The sequence below is a fragment of the Myxocyprinus asiaticus genome, chromosome 3 (genome assembly GCF_019703515.2).
Source record: "Myxocyprinus asiaticus isolate MX2 ecotype Aquarium Trade chromosome 3, UBuf_Myxa_2, whole genome shotgun sequence".
Taxonomy (NCBI): domain Eukaryota; kingdom Metazoa; phylum Chordata; class Actinopteri; order Cypriniformes; family Catostomidae; genus Myxocyprinus; species Myxocyprinus asiaticus.
In genome coordinates this window covers 17,620,188-17,637,209 of record NC_059346.1, presented here as the reverse complement: position 1 = coordinate 17,637,209, position 17,022 = coordinate 17,620,188, and the positions used below count along the sequence as shown (strand labels likewise).

The window sequence follows — 17,022 nt, the reverse complement described above, 5'->3', positions numbered from 1 at the left end:
TGTATTTACTTTACCCAAATAAACTTTGATAAACCTATAATAATGATATTATATTATAAATATTTTAGAGCTATCGGGACAGATTTCGCAGGAAATTGCATACATACATCATTCGCCCATGCGTGTTGACATCATATCTGTACACAGAGAAAATAATCTCCTGCTACTGTAGCACGTATGGTGTGGAAGTAGCTGAAGCTGAAAGTTTGTCACAACGAACGAGAAACATTTTCCATGGATCATTCAAAATGGCAAACCTCCAGGGAATCACCGGTTGTAAAAACAAAGAAACCCAGAACAGAGCAGAGTCTACAAGCAAAAAGGCAAAGCGACAGAGTCCGTAATAAAACCCGAATCAACATCGGCTTGGCTTTTCAGAGGTGGCGACAACTCGAGATCTGAAAATATTTAAAAGCGACCCAGAGATGGCTTTTTTCTTACTCAACAGGTAAGATATTTTATTGACATGGTTTATGTATAGTTGTGTATTCACACACACGTCTGTGTGTGTGTGTAGTGAAATACAATAATTATACTGTAATCGGTGCAGAACTTTTCACTTGCTAGCACACGTGTGTATTTTTCTTTATAAAGGCAATAATTTATATAAATAAATCCTTTAGTCCTAGGCTTGCCAAGGACATGTGAGTCTTGAAATGATGTTGACCACTGGTTGGTAACATATGACAATCTATAAATTAGTTACTACTGTGGTCTATTTGGCCAGAATATCTGTTTGACCTTATCAGACTAGTAATCATTATGTCTAATGTTAACAAACGTTGCCTAACTTTTGTAACGTCATTTATTTCAAAACATCAATGTTTCCAATAAGTCAAAACAACAGCATAAGACATGGCACTTATCTGCTCAGATGACATGTTTTCAGATATCCGTCTTTTCCTTTCTTTCATCATTTATCCATTCGCTCTGATAAGATGTTGTGAATTCATGTGTACACCGGTGCCTCGAACCACATTCATCCGTACAGAGGAGCAAAGCCGAAGCACAACCAAAATAATGTCCTTCCGCAAGATGCATGCAGTTTTATTTTTTAACTGCTAGAGGGCCAAAAGTTACATAGTGTAGCTTTAAGTAAATTACAGAATTTGTATGATATTCTGGGTGAACAATTCCATTAACCCAAGGGTGTTCCATTACCAGGATGGTACTTATTTTGTCATTTTAAAGGAAGTTCACCCAAAAATTTAAATTCTTTCATTATTACTTACCCTGATGCCATCCCAGATGTGTATGTCTGTCTTTCTTCAGCAGAACACAAATGAAGATTTTTAGAAGTAGATAGAGCTCTGTCAGGCCTTATAATGGAAGCACACGGGTGCCAGCACTTTGACGGTTCAAAAGTCACATTTAGGCAGCATAAAAATAATCCATGCGACTCCAGTCTATCAAAGAATGTGTCTGAAGCTAATTGATAGGTTAATGTACGAAACAAGTCGATAATTAAAATGTTTTTAAATTTAAATCGGGGCTCTTCCATCCAGGGCTCTGATGCAGTCTGAAATGGCGGAACTCTCGCGTCAGCTGCTGGCAGGAAGCAATTTTTAAAAGTTAATGACATTTTAATTATCGATATATTTTTTTACACAAACTTACTGATTGCTTCAGAAGACATTCATTGATCGACTGGAGTTGTGTGGATTACTTTATGGCTGCCTAAATATGACTTTTGGACTGTCAAAGTGCTGGCACCCGTGTACTTCCATTATAAGGACCTGACAGAGCTCTATCTTCTTCTAAAAATCATCATTTGTGTTCTGCTGAAGAAAGACATACCCTGATGCCATCCCAGATGTGTAAGCGAATGAGAGAATTTTCATTTTTTGGTGAACGGCAGCACGGTTTTATTCAGGCATTGTGTAATTTGATACAGTTCAATGATTTGATAGAGTTCAATGAATCAGACCCCTTTGGTGCCTTTGTAAATTAGCTAGGTCACCACTTACGGTCAGAAAATAAAATTTTTTTTAGAACTTTTACCTCAAAATGCCAGACTGGACTTCATTAACCACCACACGACGGCTCCATGCCAGCAAGTCTCGCTCAGTGGCAATCTGACTGCGGGGAGCATTGTTGTGCATCTGCCGCACGCCCTCCACTTGTCCACTACGCCGCAGTCCAACGTTAGGGGGTGACAAAGGACCACCTGCCACCTCAGCACCTACGGATAAATAAAAGTGTTAATGTTACAACCTATAAATTAACAGCTCTTATAAACATCAACCTCTAAGCTAACAGACTGCATATATTGCAAATAAAGATCAATATCATGGCAAAAGAGTAACGTGATAATATTCTGAACTGCTATTTTACTATAAGAACTCTGTTTTTTCTGGACCACTGAAAATTCTTTATAAACATTTTGTCATGTTTACTGTGATCATTCTCACCTGCAGGATTTCCTGAGTTGACTCGTTCATCTTGCTGGTGCTGGAGCTGCCTGATCAGATCATCTAATGGGCTTTCTTCCTGAGAATCTTCTGTGGTCTGCTGGCCAATCACCTGCTCGACCACTTCTCCGTCACCTAGGAAACAATAAACAGGTCTCTCCTCAACATTCTGTTAACAAGCTAAAATGGACAAAGTGAAGACTAAATCTAGTTAATAAAGGATGGCTAAACTCAGAGGTTGCGCTAGAAACAAATCATTATTCTGTCATGATCTATTTTTATCCATCCTAAATGTGTTCATTTTATAAGTACAATGGCTACCTTTAGGTGCATCCATTTCAATTACATTACACCTTAGCCAAAGAATGTATCAAGAATGTGAAATGTCAGGGGGCCTGGGTAGCTCAGTGGTAAAATACGCTGGCTACCACCCCTGGAGTTCGCTAGTTCGAATCCCAGGGCATGCTGAGTGACTCCAGCCAGGTCTCCTAAGCAACCAAATTGGCCCGGTTGCTAGGGAGGGTAGAGTCACATGGGGTAACCTCCTCGTGGTCGCTATAATGTGGTTTGTTCTCGGTGGGGCGCATGGTGAATTGAGCGTGGTTGCCGCGGTGGATGGCGTGAAGCCTCCACACGTGCTATGTCTCCGTGGCACCGCGCTCAACAAGCCACGTGATAAGATGCGTGGGTTGACTGTCTTAGACGTGGAGGCAACTGGGATTCGTCCTCCACCACCCGGACTGAGGCAAATCACAACACATTCCCATTGAGTCAGAAGTATACATACACTTTGTTAGCATTTGGTAACATTGCCTTTAATTGTTTAACTTGGGTCAAACGTTTTGGGTAGCCTTCCACAAGCTTCTCACAATAATTTGCTGGAATTGTGGCCCATTCCTCCAGACAGAACTGGTGTAACCGAGTCAGGTTTGAAGGCCTCCTTGTTCGCACATGCTTTTTCAGTTCTGCCCACAAATTTTCTAGCAGATTGAGGTCAGGGCTTTGTAATGGCCACTCCAATACCTTGACTTTGTTGTCCTTAAGCCAGGTATGCTTGGGGTCACTGTCCATTTGAAAGACCTATTTGCGACCGAGCTTTAACTTGCTGGCTGATATCTTGAGATGTTGCTTCAACATATCCACATAATTCCCTTCCTCATTATGCCATCTATTTTGTGAAGTGCACCAGTCCCTAACCTGCAGCAAAGCACCCCCACAACATGATGCAGCCACCCCCATGCTTCATGGTTGGGATGGTTTTCTTTGGCTTGCAAGCCTCACCCTTTTTCCTTCAAACATAACAATGGTCATTATGGCCAAACAGTTCAATTTTTGTTTCATCAGACCAGAGGACATTTCTCCAAATGTAAGATCTTTGTCCCCATGTGCACTTGCAAACTGTAGTTTTGGAACAGTGGCTTCTTCCTTGTGACGTCATTTCAAACTAAATCTAGCCAAAACAACAGTGTTTTTTTGAGTTCGTTTCTATGGTTTGTAACAGCCCACCAGAGCGAACTTTCAGGTAAACTTCGTACCGGCTGCTAAACACCTTCTTACTGCCATTGGTCCACATCATCGTTAGGTGTGACCTGGAGCTCCGCCTACTTTGAAGCCGTACTGGTTACGTTGTTCAGTCAGTTAAGATTAGTCAATATAAGAACAGTGGTGTGCAAGGTCACCTACATCCGTACAATCATTCTCATAGAGACAATTACCAAGAACTTGTGATTTGTTTGTTTAATTAATCTACAAAAACAATACAATTTTCTCATACTCTTAAGTGCCCATTCATACTGTTTGATATGCTGCTTCATTCATGTGTCATCTGCAGTTGAAAGCTCTTATCATTATTGTGTCTGTATTCTGCCAATTAACACTCTTTTATACACCCATCTCTGCAGTAGTATCAGTATCATAAATGATAGTAACAGTGTGTAACCGGCACATATTATGGCAGTGTATAGCGTGTTAGCGCCATGAAATACAGAATGTAAACATGACAAATTACACAGTATCTACTGCAAATAGATTACTTTAAATCATCGAGTGATTAAAACTACTGATCTCATGTAAATTCTACTCACATCACTTCTTCCTTGCTGAGCAGCCTTTCAGGTTATGTCGATATAGAACTCGTTTTACTGTGTACATAGATACTTGTCTACCCGTTTCCTCCAGCATCTTCACAAGGTCCTTTGCTGTCGTTCTGGGATTGATTTGCACTTTTTGCACCAAACTACGTTCATCTCTAGGAGACAGAATGCGTCTCCTTCCGGAGCGGTATGATGGCTGCGTGGTCCCATGGTGTTTATACTTGCGTACTATCGTACAGATGAACGTGGTACCTTCAGGCGTTTGGAAATTGCTCCCAAGGATGAACCAGACTTGTGGAGGTCAACAATTTTTTTTTCTGAGGTCTTGGCTGATTTCTTTTGATTTTCCCATGATTTCAAGCAAAGAGGCACTGAGTTTGAAGGTAGACCTTAAAATACATCCACAGGTACACCTCCAATTGACTCCAATTAGCCTATCAGAAGCTAAATTAGGCTTGTCATCATTTTCTGGAATTTTCCAAGCTGCTTAACGGCACAGTTAACTTAGTGTATGTAAACTTCTGACCCCACTGGAATTGTGATAGTGTCAATTAAAAGTGAAACAATCTGTCTGTAAATAATTGTTGGAATAATTACTCATGTCATGCACGAAGTAGATGTCCTAAACGACTTACCAAAAACTATAGTTTGCTAATATGAAATCTGTGGAGTGGTTAAAAATGAGTTTTAATAACTTCAACCTAAGTGTATTTAAACTTCTGACTTAAACTGTATATGAAATATTTTTTTGACTCCCCCATGCTTGAGCCTGATGAAACCAAGGACTTTTAGTCTAAAAGTTCTACCTGTCAATTAACCGCTGCACTAAAAAAGTTTTATTTATTTTTTACTTTGCCGGTTAAAGTGCATACATACATCCACAATTTCACAGAACTTTCAGTGTGCCAGATATCAACATAAATGTCAGAAATGAGATCACACATCTCTGAAGATAAATACACTAACTCCACTAAAATAACTGAGAAGTATAATTGGCAGAAACGATGCGTTGCTTTTTTGTCATAATTTTTGCGCTTTATTATCATGCATTAAGATGCTGACATAATGATTGATGTATTTAGTCATTATATCAGAGACCCTCTTCTCGATATCTGAAGAGATGCATAAAACCAGGTGTAAATGGTGCCTGTTTATACGCATCTTAACACGACACAGCGGGAGTGTGTGTGGGAGAGAGAATGAGAAGTCAAAGCTGATATACTACAATAGGTTAAAATTATTTTCTTTTTTATTTGTCAAAATGTTGGACAGCATTTGGAATTATCAGTCAATATTTTTTATTTTTTTATTTGGTAAATGACAGAGAATTTTCGGTTAATGCAATACCGGACATGTTGGGTTAAGTGACTGTTTGTGCCCCACCAAAAATAATGAGCCACTGTTAAAAGTATAATTGGCAGAAACGTGCCACTTTTTTTGCGCTTTCTTTTTGTTATACTTTATCATGCAGTAACACACTGATGAAATGATGTATACAGTCATGAAATCAGAGACTCTCTCCTTGAAATCTGACCACAATTAGTCAAAAGAGACGCATATTACCAGTCGTAAATGGCAATAGTGCCTGTTAATACATATCATAATGCCAAGCAGTAAACACACAGTGGGAGTGTAAGAGAGAGAGACAGAAGTCAAAACTGATGCACTAGGTTATAATGATTTTATTATTTCTTTTTTTTTTTTTTTTTATCGTTTTGTTTTCTTTTTTAATTATGGACAACATTGGGGGGCCTGGGTAGCTCAGCAAGTAAAGACGCTGACTACCACCCCTGGAGTCGAGAGTTCAAATCCAGGGCATGCCGAGTGACTTCAGCCAGGTCTCCTAAGAAACCAAATTGGCCCCGGTTGCTAGGGATGGTAGAGTCACATAGGGTAACCTCCTCGTGGTCGCTATAATGTGGTTCTCGCTCTCGGTGGGGCGCGTGGCGAGTTGTGCGTGGATGCCGCGGAGAATAGTGTGAAGCCACCACACGCACTACATCTCTGCGGTAATGTGCTCAACAAGCCACGTGATAAGGTGCGCGGAATGACAGTCTCAGACGTGGAGGCAACTAAGGTTCGTCCTCCGCCACCCGGATTGAGGCGAGTCACTACGCCACCACAAGGACTTAAAAACGCATTGGGAACTGGGCATTCCAAATTGGGGAGAAAAAAAAATTCTATAAAAATAAATAAATAAATAAATAAAAACTGATGGACAACATTTGGAATTATGCGTCAATATTTAAAAAAAATAAATCAGTAAATGAAGGAGAAATTTCAGTTAAAGCAACCCCTGGCTTCACGTGACTAGCTGTTCATTTAAAAGGATCCTTCAACCCACTGTTACTGGACACTTACCTCACAGAAATGCTGGCGGCAAAAAGGGCATTTTTCTTCACAATGGTATAAGTAGTTGTAAGCTGTTGCGAAATAATGCATCCATGCTGAAAAACTACTGTCATATTAGCCAGTATAACATTTTGCTGTGGTATCGAAAAATGTATTACTGTAATTGTGTCATCATGACATAAAACACTGTCAAACTAAATAAATTTGTTATATAACTAGCTGTGTGAAGTTTATATTACTACTGCAGCCAAGTTATGAATTACAGCATTTGCTGTTAATCATATCATCTTGATAATTTAAATTTACCATTAGCCATGTAGCCGAGCTGTGGCACAAGCTGCTCCTCTTTGCAGTTTTCTCTGCCTGGCACCAGCCGCTGGAAACGAGGAGGGTGGGGGTTCCCATCCACATCCACCAGGAATGGCGGAGGCATGAGATGGGGTGCCTGCTGCGTCTGCTCATCTAGAACAAAATTATTGGAGTCCCGGATCAATGGCCGGAAATCCGTATGAAAGAACATTTGGTCTGGAATCTGAAAGAAGAGAGTAAATTTGGAATACAAATGACAGCTGTTTCAATCAACTGGTGAAAAGATTTCAACTGATCTCACTCACACACACACACACACACACACCTTTTCATAAGGTTGGCTACACCCAAAGCCAAAGATGAGCAGATGGCCATGAGAGTCTGTGCAGGCGAAGTGCTGCCCATCAACTGAAAATTTACAGTCAAACACTGCACCATGACCCTGTCCCTCAATCTAAGAAAAGAGAGAGAAACATTGAAAGAGAAAAAGGTAAACCAAATAATAATTCTCTCACCACATAGACCGTAGCCAATATACTTTTCAATCCTATCCTCCAACCCTTTTTTTATTTAAATCAGTGACCTCTTGTAAATCTAAAGGGTGTCATGACTTCTCACCATGTTGAAAAAGTTTCTGATCTTGTGCCCTTCACTGAGGTCCCAGATGTAAATGTTACCATCATGCCCGGCTGATAACAAGATCCTTGAGTCAAAGGGGTGCGTTTCCAAAACAAACACCTCATCATCATGACCCTATGGACAGAGAAACATTTGCATGCATGATTCTCACAAAACGGATAACAGCTCAGGCCATACCTCCTCAGAATCAGCCAATTAAAACTAAACACTGATGAAGAGGCTCTTCCTCACACATACCGACAGCACATGAAGTAATTGGCCGTTTTCCGAGTTCCAGACTTTGAGGAGGCAGTTTGAAACAGCTGTGATGACAGAACGATCACAGCGGTCCCACGCGACCATGGTCACCACCAACTTGGTTGATTTATCATCACCTGATACCACAGTGCTCCTGTAAACAACACATTTTTCCACACAGATGTTAAAAACATAGCATAATAAAATTTGTAAGCCTTTCCCTGAACACATTTAAGTGTTAAAAATATTGGATTTCGCCCGATCCGTGCTTGAGAACACAAAGCTGACTGGTCTCAGAATAAATCTAACAGATAGGCACACACACACACAGACACACACTGACCCTGGTAATCTGGTGGTCATGTCCAGCACGATACTCTTCCATTCATGCTGTTGGTAATGCCAAATCCGAGCCGTACCATCCCGGCTGCCACTAACAAACCTGAGACTGAAGATAGAGAGGCAACGCAGACAATCAGATAAACCACAACAGACTCGCATAAAAAAAACAGCAACAACCAGCAGAAACAAACACATCAGTAAATGGCAGCATAACACAGAAAGAGAACATTGATATTAATAAACTCACCTTTCTGTGTGATTGCAAAACTGCACAGCTACAACTTTATCCTGTAAAATAAGTGATGGTACTTCATTAAAATCAGCACAAATTTACACTCCGGAAACTTAGATTTCAAACATCTTCCTCAGAACTCCTCATACCCCAGTCTGCATTACATCCCCTTAAGCATCCTACAGATTCTGCTTTGTCTGTCTCTTAATACAACAACAAGGTTTTCGCTTCCCTATCTATAACTCCATCTTGTCTGTTTGCCTGCCTGCTTCCCTCCTTTTCTATCTTTCTCTCACCGTATGGGAGTCTAGGTCAGAAAGCTTCATGGGCGTCTCTGTTCCGAGGTAGTAAACTCTGATCATGTGATCTGTTCCTCCAGTAGCCAGAAACATACCCCCTGAAGTCAAAGGACACAATGTAAGTATTACAATCTGGTCATGAGACGATAAATAAAGTTAATTTGAACCAGATCATTGTGTGTGTGGAAGATGAACAAATATTAAGAGCGTTTGTGTGGGTTAACACACCAGAGCTGAAGGAACAGCAGGATATTTGAACTCCTGGACGAGAACGCTCCATAAACTTCACAGGCCTTTCACTGCAAACACAAACAAACAATTGCAAATTCACTCCACTTAAAAAAAAAAAAAAAAGTGAATCACTGTGATGAGACAAAATGTACAACTTCAAATACACATTCTAACTAACACACACATAGTCATACTTACTCAAACTTCATGCTGAGTGTGTTCCACTTCCAAAAACACACCATACCATCAGCTCCAGTGGTGGCTAGATACCGAGAGTAACCTAATGCTGATGAAGAAAACTGCACAGACAGAGAAAGAAAATCCCAATAAACACCCAAACAAAACAAAATGAATTCATCTGTCTTTAATCCCTGCTGAAGTCATTATCATAATTAAAGGGCATGTACCAACCCTCATAAGTGACTGATTTGGAACCCTCTACATAGGCAGCAACTCTACGTGCCACACAAATATCTCTCCTCATGCGAAGCACACGGGACACTCAGCTCGCAACTGATTTTGATAATGCGAGGAATGATGAGCATAAATATACAGTACATAGCACACAGATATTTTTGGTAAAAAAGTTTTTCTATTCTTTTTTTAAATTACTTTTTAGAATTAAGAACAGATGCACTGATATGTAAATTATTGGCAGATGCTGATTTTAGCAAAAAACTATTGCCCGATACCGATGTTTTGCCACTTAATTTGTCATTAGATCACTGTTTTGCTCAGGAATTATGTTTTAAAAATGTACAAAGAGGTATAAAAGCTTTTTATTCTCCTAAAAATTAATTATTTCCTTTGAACATGGATTGGATCTGTTGAACACATGACTAGCAAACATTTTAAACATTTAGCATGTTTGTACTGTATTAGGGATGCTCATTTTGATTTTCTTTTTACTGACTGATAGCTGACGCTCGTTAACCGACCATTAACCGTTAACTGACAAGATTAGAATGTTAAATTAGAATGGACGAGTGTCTGACCTATTAAAAAAAAATACCAACAAATGTTGTTTTTTTTTCCCATAAGGGTTTAATTTTACATGTGCAAATAGCAGCATAAACAGCAACAAAACATGAGGATTGAAACATCGGCCTACATGAAAAATATTTCACTTAATTAACAGATTAACAAAACGAAAACACACTGAATCCTCCGGCTCCAAGTGCGCTGTGTAGAACCACCATAATAGCCTAGACCGTGTAGGAAAATATTTTATAACTTAGTCGCATTTTTCAGACAGCAAAATAAAATAAACGCACGTGGATGTTTGCTTCGCAAGTGGTATTGCATTGTGCTTGCACTACTGCTATTTTTCAATACTGCACTGCATATCTTACAAATAACCTCGTCGTCCTTTCAGTTGAAATCGTCCCATGCAGTATTTCTTTTTGCTTGCTTCATTTTGCTCACTCAGCGAAATATGGCTGTAGGCACATGTGGTTGGTTGCGCAATCAGTTGATTGATATGTATAGCCTATTTTTCTTTTACCATGCAGCAAACTTTTTTTAAATTACTTTTTTTTAAATGTTTAACTGATAGTATTAATCGGTCAAAATTCTTATTGTCGGTTAACAGTTTACCAGTTAATTATAATCATCCCTATACTGTATATAATAGAACATCACAAATTCACATTATACATATGTTGGGCAATTCCACGGTAATGTCAACCAAATCATGGAAAAAATAAAAGGTTTTAACCAAAGGAACAAAACACCCTTTTACATTCTATCGTGGTATAATGGATAACATATACACCACTGTAGGGTGCCTCTTGCTTACACAATGCTGACTGAAGTGCTGATTGCAGTCTATTTTTAAATGCAGCCTTCCACGCTTCAGTAATCGCGCAAGACCATATTGCGATTTCAATCTTGACTCAATTAATCGTGCAGTCTTAAAGGGTAATGATAATTTTCTCATTATTTACTCACCTTTAAGCCATCCTAGATGTGTATGACTTTCCTTCTTCAGCAAAACCAAAGTAAAGATTTTTAGAAGTACGTTTCAGCTCTTTTTGTCCATACAATGGAAGTATACAGGTGCCATCAGTCTCCTGGCTATTTGACGGTCCAAAAGGCATATTTAGGCAACATAAAAGTAATAGGTTTGTGTAAAAAATAAATTGATAATTAAATCTTTATTAACTTTAAAAAAATGGCTTCCTGCTAGCAGTCGACGCATCACATGATGTAAGCGCAATGGCACGTTAATGCGAGAAGTCGGAAGCGCGCGCTTTGTATACAACAGAGGAATGGATGTCACACAAGTATTAGGTCATTTCAAACAGCAACCGGAAGCAACGATTTAAAGTTAAAAAACTTTTAAATTATCAATTTGGTTCTTACACCAACCTATCAATTTGCTTCAGAAGACATTAATTGATCGACTGGAGTTGTGTGGATTACTTTTATGCTGCCTAAATATGACTTTTGGACCGTCAAATAGCCAGCAGATTGATGGCACCTGTATACTTCCATTGCATTGACAAAAATCATTTTAAATGAAATGTCCTTATAAAAATCTTCATTTCAGTTCGGCTGAAAAAGGAAAGTCATACACATCTGGGATGGCTTAAAGGTAAGTAAATCATGAGAGAATTATCATTTTTGGGTGAACTAACCCAAACCCCTAATGGATACCATACCAATGTCTCTGAAGTCAAAGTTTGTTGGTTTCAAAGCGTTTTGGATGGTTTTACCTCATCATGTATAGGTAAGTGCCGCTTTCACAACCGTCATGTCTGTAACAATGGTTTTTCCTTATTAATGTGAGAACAATAATGATAAAAAATTAAATATTACATGTTCTTAGGAGTGCCAACCCATCTACATTCAGTGGCAAAAAATATTTCTGGATTTTCATTTGAATTCTGAGTTTTTACAAAGTGTACTACTAATTAATTATAAACCACTGGTTTTTCATATTGCCGATTTCATGCTTAAAACCGATTTGCTGATGGTTTTAACTTTGTCAATAATTGCATCCTTAGTACTGAGTAGTATTGGGGGTCAAAACGAGGTATCTTCGGAGGCAGCATAATTATGGTACGCTTTTGGAATCTTCTTCGCATCAGGAAGGAGTCTATAAAGACTTATTATGATGTTTTGGAACAAAACCATTTTTCTAAAGTCACTTTGTAAAGAAACCTTCTGTTGGCAAACATAAATAACTCACACATACCTGTATGGAGGTGATTGAGGCTGTGTGCCCCTGTAATACAGCAACAGGTGCACAGGTCCGGAGGCACCATACACGGATGACCTTGTCACAGCTGGCAGAAGCGAGGAGAGTGTTTTCAAAGTTCACTGTCATGTCCGAAATCTCTGCCGCGTGACCACGTAAAGTGGCCAGGAGACGCCCATCATCCGTCGCCCAGATCTTCACCAGGCAGTCGTCAGAACCCTGACAGAAACACACTCGAACCCTGATTACAAACACTCCTCAATTACAATAACACACACCAGTATTTCAATTGGAATAGTTTTAGTTTTATTGTAATAAATCAATGCATACAACAACCTGTGTTATATTGTGAAAAGTAATGGATATTGTTTGCCACATTGTCACTGTTAAATCTAGATTAGACTCGGTTTTTGCCTCATCTGATGCCCAGCATGTTATACACATACACAATTTTTACCGTGAAAATTCGTCGCCCAGTGCGGTCAAACGCCACACAGTACACGGATGAGAGGTGGCCCAGAATCCTCCGATGCATCTTCAAGTGCTGATAGATGCAGGGGGGGGAGATGTGGCCAAACCGAGCCACTCCTGTTGTTTGGCGAGCACCCATGATTGACACTAAACACAGAGTTTTAATCTGTTACAAACATCTCCAACCACAAACTATTAAAACAATACAGCATTCAACACTATTCAGCTATCATGAAACACCATTTTCTACTGTGAGAGGAATAAGGCTCAGTCTTCTATGTCCACAACAGGACAAACCCTGCAATGACTCCTGTGACTGAACTAGTGATGGGACATCACCGTTTGGGAGAGCAGGACTCACCTATATTTGGGGGCTTGGCACAGTCGACAGGTGGCTCTGGGGGCCGCCCCCTGTGCAGAGCAGCTACTGTAGAACCACTCCATATCGTATGAGAAATACCTGAGAGAGAGAGAACAAGGAATATTTGCTTAATTTTCTTTTTTATTTAACTGTGTTGAGAGCTTAATATAAAATGAGTGCAAGGGAAAGTGTGTGAATGTGATCATGTGCATGAGCTTAGTCTTTGTGTAAGTAATAACTATGCAAGGCTCTCATTGTTTGCAATCTTGTGTTTGTCTCACTTTTTGCTGTCCGCAGTAATGACTGTTGTCCGGTACCCAGTAAACTGCAGACTCCAGGTACACTTGGAGGAATGTGTTTATCTACTAATGGGCCGATCTGCTCACACACACGTAAGAGGTAATCTGCAGGTATGTGCCGATTTAACAACACCTAAAACACATAAATATGTAAGTTATGTGCCAAACATAACTAATGAAACAACTAAACCAGTGAAACAGCGCTTGAATGACAATCCTGTTAGGCTGTGCCAAATATTTATGTTATGATAACAACTATTTAAATAGAATCATTTATCAAAACATCTGCAATTTTTCTCCAAACAATTGGAGTATATTTTACCCACTTAACCAGTATTACACACACACACACTCACACACACACACACACACACACAGCTTAATTTCAGCCAATCAGAAGCCCTCCTCACCAAATCTTCCTTGTTCTCTACAGTAGCAACCGAGATTTGATTGGCTGCTGCTTTTGAGTGACGTACTACCCCACCAATCTCCTCTCGATCTATTTGCACTGCTGTTGTAACACCCCCACCCCAGGCACGTACGAAGCCTTTCATTTCAAAACAAATACTTTTAATTTTTTATTACAAAATGTAAATTTTACTACAACTCCAATACAGACTTGTATTTATTATAAACCACATCCCTCAGCCTCAGCACAAAATTGTCAGTTCAGCGGGACTCTTATGCGCCTTAATATAAGTGAGCCAAGCACCTGTGTGAATTTTGCCCTGAATTTCACATGTGTGAGAGAAAGTTTGTTTAATCTCACCCAGTCCTCAAAGCTTCGCTTAAACTGCTTTCCGTCCCAACTCCAGCGCTTCGGGATGATCTGCACACACAGTGGGGTGGGGGAAACACATCACAAACGGGATTTAGACACACATCTGCACCTCTCAGCCGCGCCGGGATGAGGAGCAGATGCAGATGTTGGGATATTTAGATGAGAAATAGCGGATTTGACAGAGAGAAGAGGGGTGAAACTCACCTCGTATTCGTGCAGCTCCTGCAGCAGGATCTACACAAACACACATAGACACAGCGCGTTACACACACTGCAACACACTCTCACCGCAATACATCGCCATTGAAAACACCCTGACTCTCACCTGAGCAGATTTCTGACATGGTCCAGACTGCAGGAATCTGGCGATCAGGTAATACAGCTCTGCAGAGAGAGGGAAACAACATCAGATGTTAGCTTTAGCTTAGCCTAGCTTAGCCTCACTTGCTAATGCTAAAACATGACAAAGTATTCATGGCTATAAAGAGACAGAATAAAACACAAGCGTGCTGCCCACCGGCTTCAGTTTGCGAGCACGGTTCCGCCGCCATGGCCCGGTCCGGGCGACGGCTGGAGGTTCGTGGGTGTTTTTGTGGGGGGGTCTGCTTGCTAAGAGCGGCCTGTGCTGTATTTGCTCTCAGCGGTTTCGGCCTGCAGCAGCCACTGGTGCTGCTTTGTTTGAGCGCCCCCTCGCGGCGACAGAGTTCACGTGCAATACCGTACGTCTCCGCCAGGGTCACAGAGGGCGCACAGGTGAGCTCACAATTCCTTCGGCGGACATCTTGGATGATTTGCTCTTGCTTTTGGGTGGTTTTCCCAAAAGTTATTTATTGAAACAATATATATATATATACCTTCATTTTGTGCACTTATTTCATGTTTTATGAGCTGTGTAACATCATCTGAGGAGAACAGGCCACACGTGTGAAGAATAAACAAGTTTATTAATAAACATACATACTCTGTTATATATGATTTATAAATCTATAATACAATTGTGTCATGTACATATGTTTTATGTATGTTCAAATTAAGCCATTAAATTGCTTAATTTGAAATGTTATCATTTTTAATGCTAGTTTCTATAATGTAGTCATCCTCTGTTGCATATCATTGTTTTGTTTTTCCCAACACTTTCAGTATTTTCTCCCTTGTATGATTCATTTCATAAATTTACTATATAATGCATAATGTAATGTACATTACACTTCTTATTACATGTTCAAATGTAAACAGCATCCATTTGTCCCAATACGTTTTCTCTAGGGCTATGAAACAGCATGGCTCAACAACAGTACTGTATATTTATAGTCTGCCTCTCAGATGATTCAAACTGAGGAGATCATGGATCCTTGTATTCGTCTATCAACTAGTCAAAATCATAGTCTTAGTAGCTGTTTAAAGGTATTTGTGCAGTTTTATCAGATTACACAAGACTGACAAGTATACAATAGTTGAAATTATAATTTTCCTTCCAAATGAGGTACAACATTTTAGATCCAATTCACTGTCACTCCTTTGCTAAAACTTTAAATTCAAGAAATCTTGGTCTAATGGAATTTGTCTCAAAATCTGATATTATCAATAAAAAAAAAATAAATTAAAAAAAATACTTTAACCATAAATATTGATCTCAATAGTAACAGCAGTAAAGGATTCCAGTGCACATCTCAGCTTGATGAAGTACTCCGAACGCGGGGCCCATCAGCAGAATAATGCGGCAATGTTTTATAGTGTGTGCAAAGAACCTCACATCATTTAAAACCTGTATTGTCTCATGATTATTAGTATAATTAAAACTAATAAATGCATTTAGGGTGATTTTCTCACAGTTCATGAGAGGTAAAAAATGTAATCAGGCAGGTTTTCCAGGAGTATATTTTCAGTTGATTTGTTTGTTGTATTTAAAGGGATATTTCACCCAAAAATGAAAATTCTCTCATCAATTACTCACCATCATGCCATCCCAGATGTGTATGATTTTCTTCAGCAGAACACAAAGATTTTTAGAATATTTCAGCTCTGTTGGTCCATACAATGCAAGTGAATGATGACCAGACCATTCGAGCTCTAAAAATATAATAAAGGCAGCATAAAAGTAATCCATATGACTCCAGTGGTTAAATCCATACCTTCAGAAGCGATATAATAGGTGTGGATGAGAAATAGATAAATATTTAAGTCTTTTTTGACTATAAATCTCCACTTTCACATTCTGAAAGTGGAGATTTATAGTTAAAAAAAAACTATACAATTTTGATCTGTTTCTCACCCAGAGTAATTGCAACACATATATTGAACCACTGGAATTATATGGATTATTTTTATGCTGCGTTTATGTGCTTTTTGGACCTTCAAAGTTCTGGCCACCATTCACTTGCATTGTATGGACCTAAAGAGCTGGAATATTCTTCTAAAAATCTTTGATTGTGTTCAGCAGAAGAAATTAAGTCATTTACATCTGGGATGGCATGAGGGTGAGTAAATGATTAATGCATTTTCATTTTTGGGTGAAATATCCCTTTAGGGTTTAAGCTTAAAGGGCCACTTTCAAGTAATAAGTAAAAAGCATAAAAGTTCATCATACAATTTGGGCAAAATTAACTTTAAAAAAAAAAAAAAAAAGCCAAAAGGTGAGCAGTTTGCATCCCTGTGTTAGGATTAAACTGCTGTATGGAACAGTGGTGAAATTCTTTTATGACCCACAGAGTAAGAGAACATATCTTGGATCCCCTACATTTACCACTGTATGAAAATTAATAA

At 39.3% G+C, this 17,022-nt stretch overlaps 1 protein-coding gene across 3 annotated transcripts in view; it reads right to left on the bottom strand.

Moving 5' to 3' along the window:
- The window catches only part of brwd3 (bromodomain and WD repeat domain containing 3), a 36,934-nt gene extending 20,752 nt beyond the window's left edge, over positions 1-16,182 (bottom strand). The window contains exons 1-19 of one of the 3 annotated variants that reach the window (XM_051678058.1): positions 14,777-16,182; positions 14,585-14,643; positions 14,464-14,493; positions 14,248-14,307; positions 13,461-13,611; positions 13,180-13,278; positions 12,805-12,965; positions 12,345-12,566; positions 9,344-9,444; positions 9,143-9,213; positions 8,912-9,012; positions 8,631-8,671; positions 8,385-8,489; positions 8,042-8,195; positions 7,784-7,918; positions 7,491-7,619; positions 7,163-7,388; positions 2,412-2,546; positions 2,002-2,182 (exon numbers count right to left, since the gene is read on the bottom strand). In XM_051678058.1, coding sequence (XP_051534018.1) covers positions 2,002-2,182; positions 2,412-2,546; positions 7,163-7,388; positions 7,491-7,619; positions 7,784-7,918; positions 8,042-8,195; positions 8,385-8,489; positions 8,631-8,671; positions 8,912-9,012; positions 9,143-9,213; positions 9,344-9,444; positions 12,345-12,566; positions 12,805-12,965; positions 13,180-13,278; positions 13,461-13,611; positions 14,248-14,307; positions 14,464-14,493; positions 14,585-14,643; positions 14,777-14,810 — 2,195 coding nt within the window. In that variant the 5' untranslated portion in view covers positions 14,811-16,182. Of the gene's footprint in view, positions 1-2,001; positions 2,183-2,411; positions 2,547-7,162; positions 7,389-7,490; positions 7,620-7,783; positions 7,919-8,041; positions 8,196-8,384; positions 8,490-8,630; positions 8,672-8,911; positions 9,013-9,142; positions 9,214-9,343; positions 9,445-11,095; positions 11,173-12,344; positions 12,567-12,804; positions 12,966-13,179; positions 13,279-13,460; positions 13,612-14,247; positions 14,308-14,463; positions 14,494-14,584; positions 14,644-14,776 lie in introns of those variants that run through there. The other 2 variants (XM_051678050.1, XM_051678067.1) reach the window with 2 other exon arrangements.
- Positions 16,183-17,022: the final 840 nt, after the last annotated feature.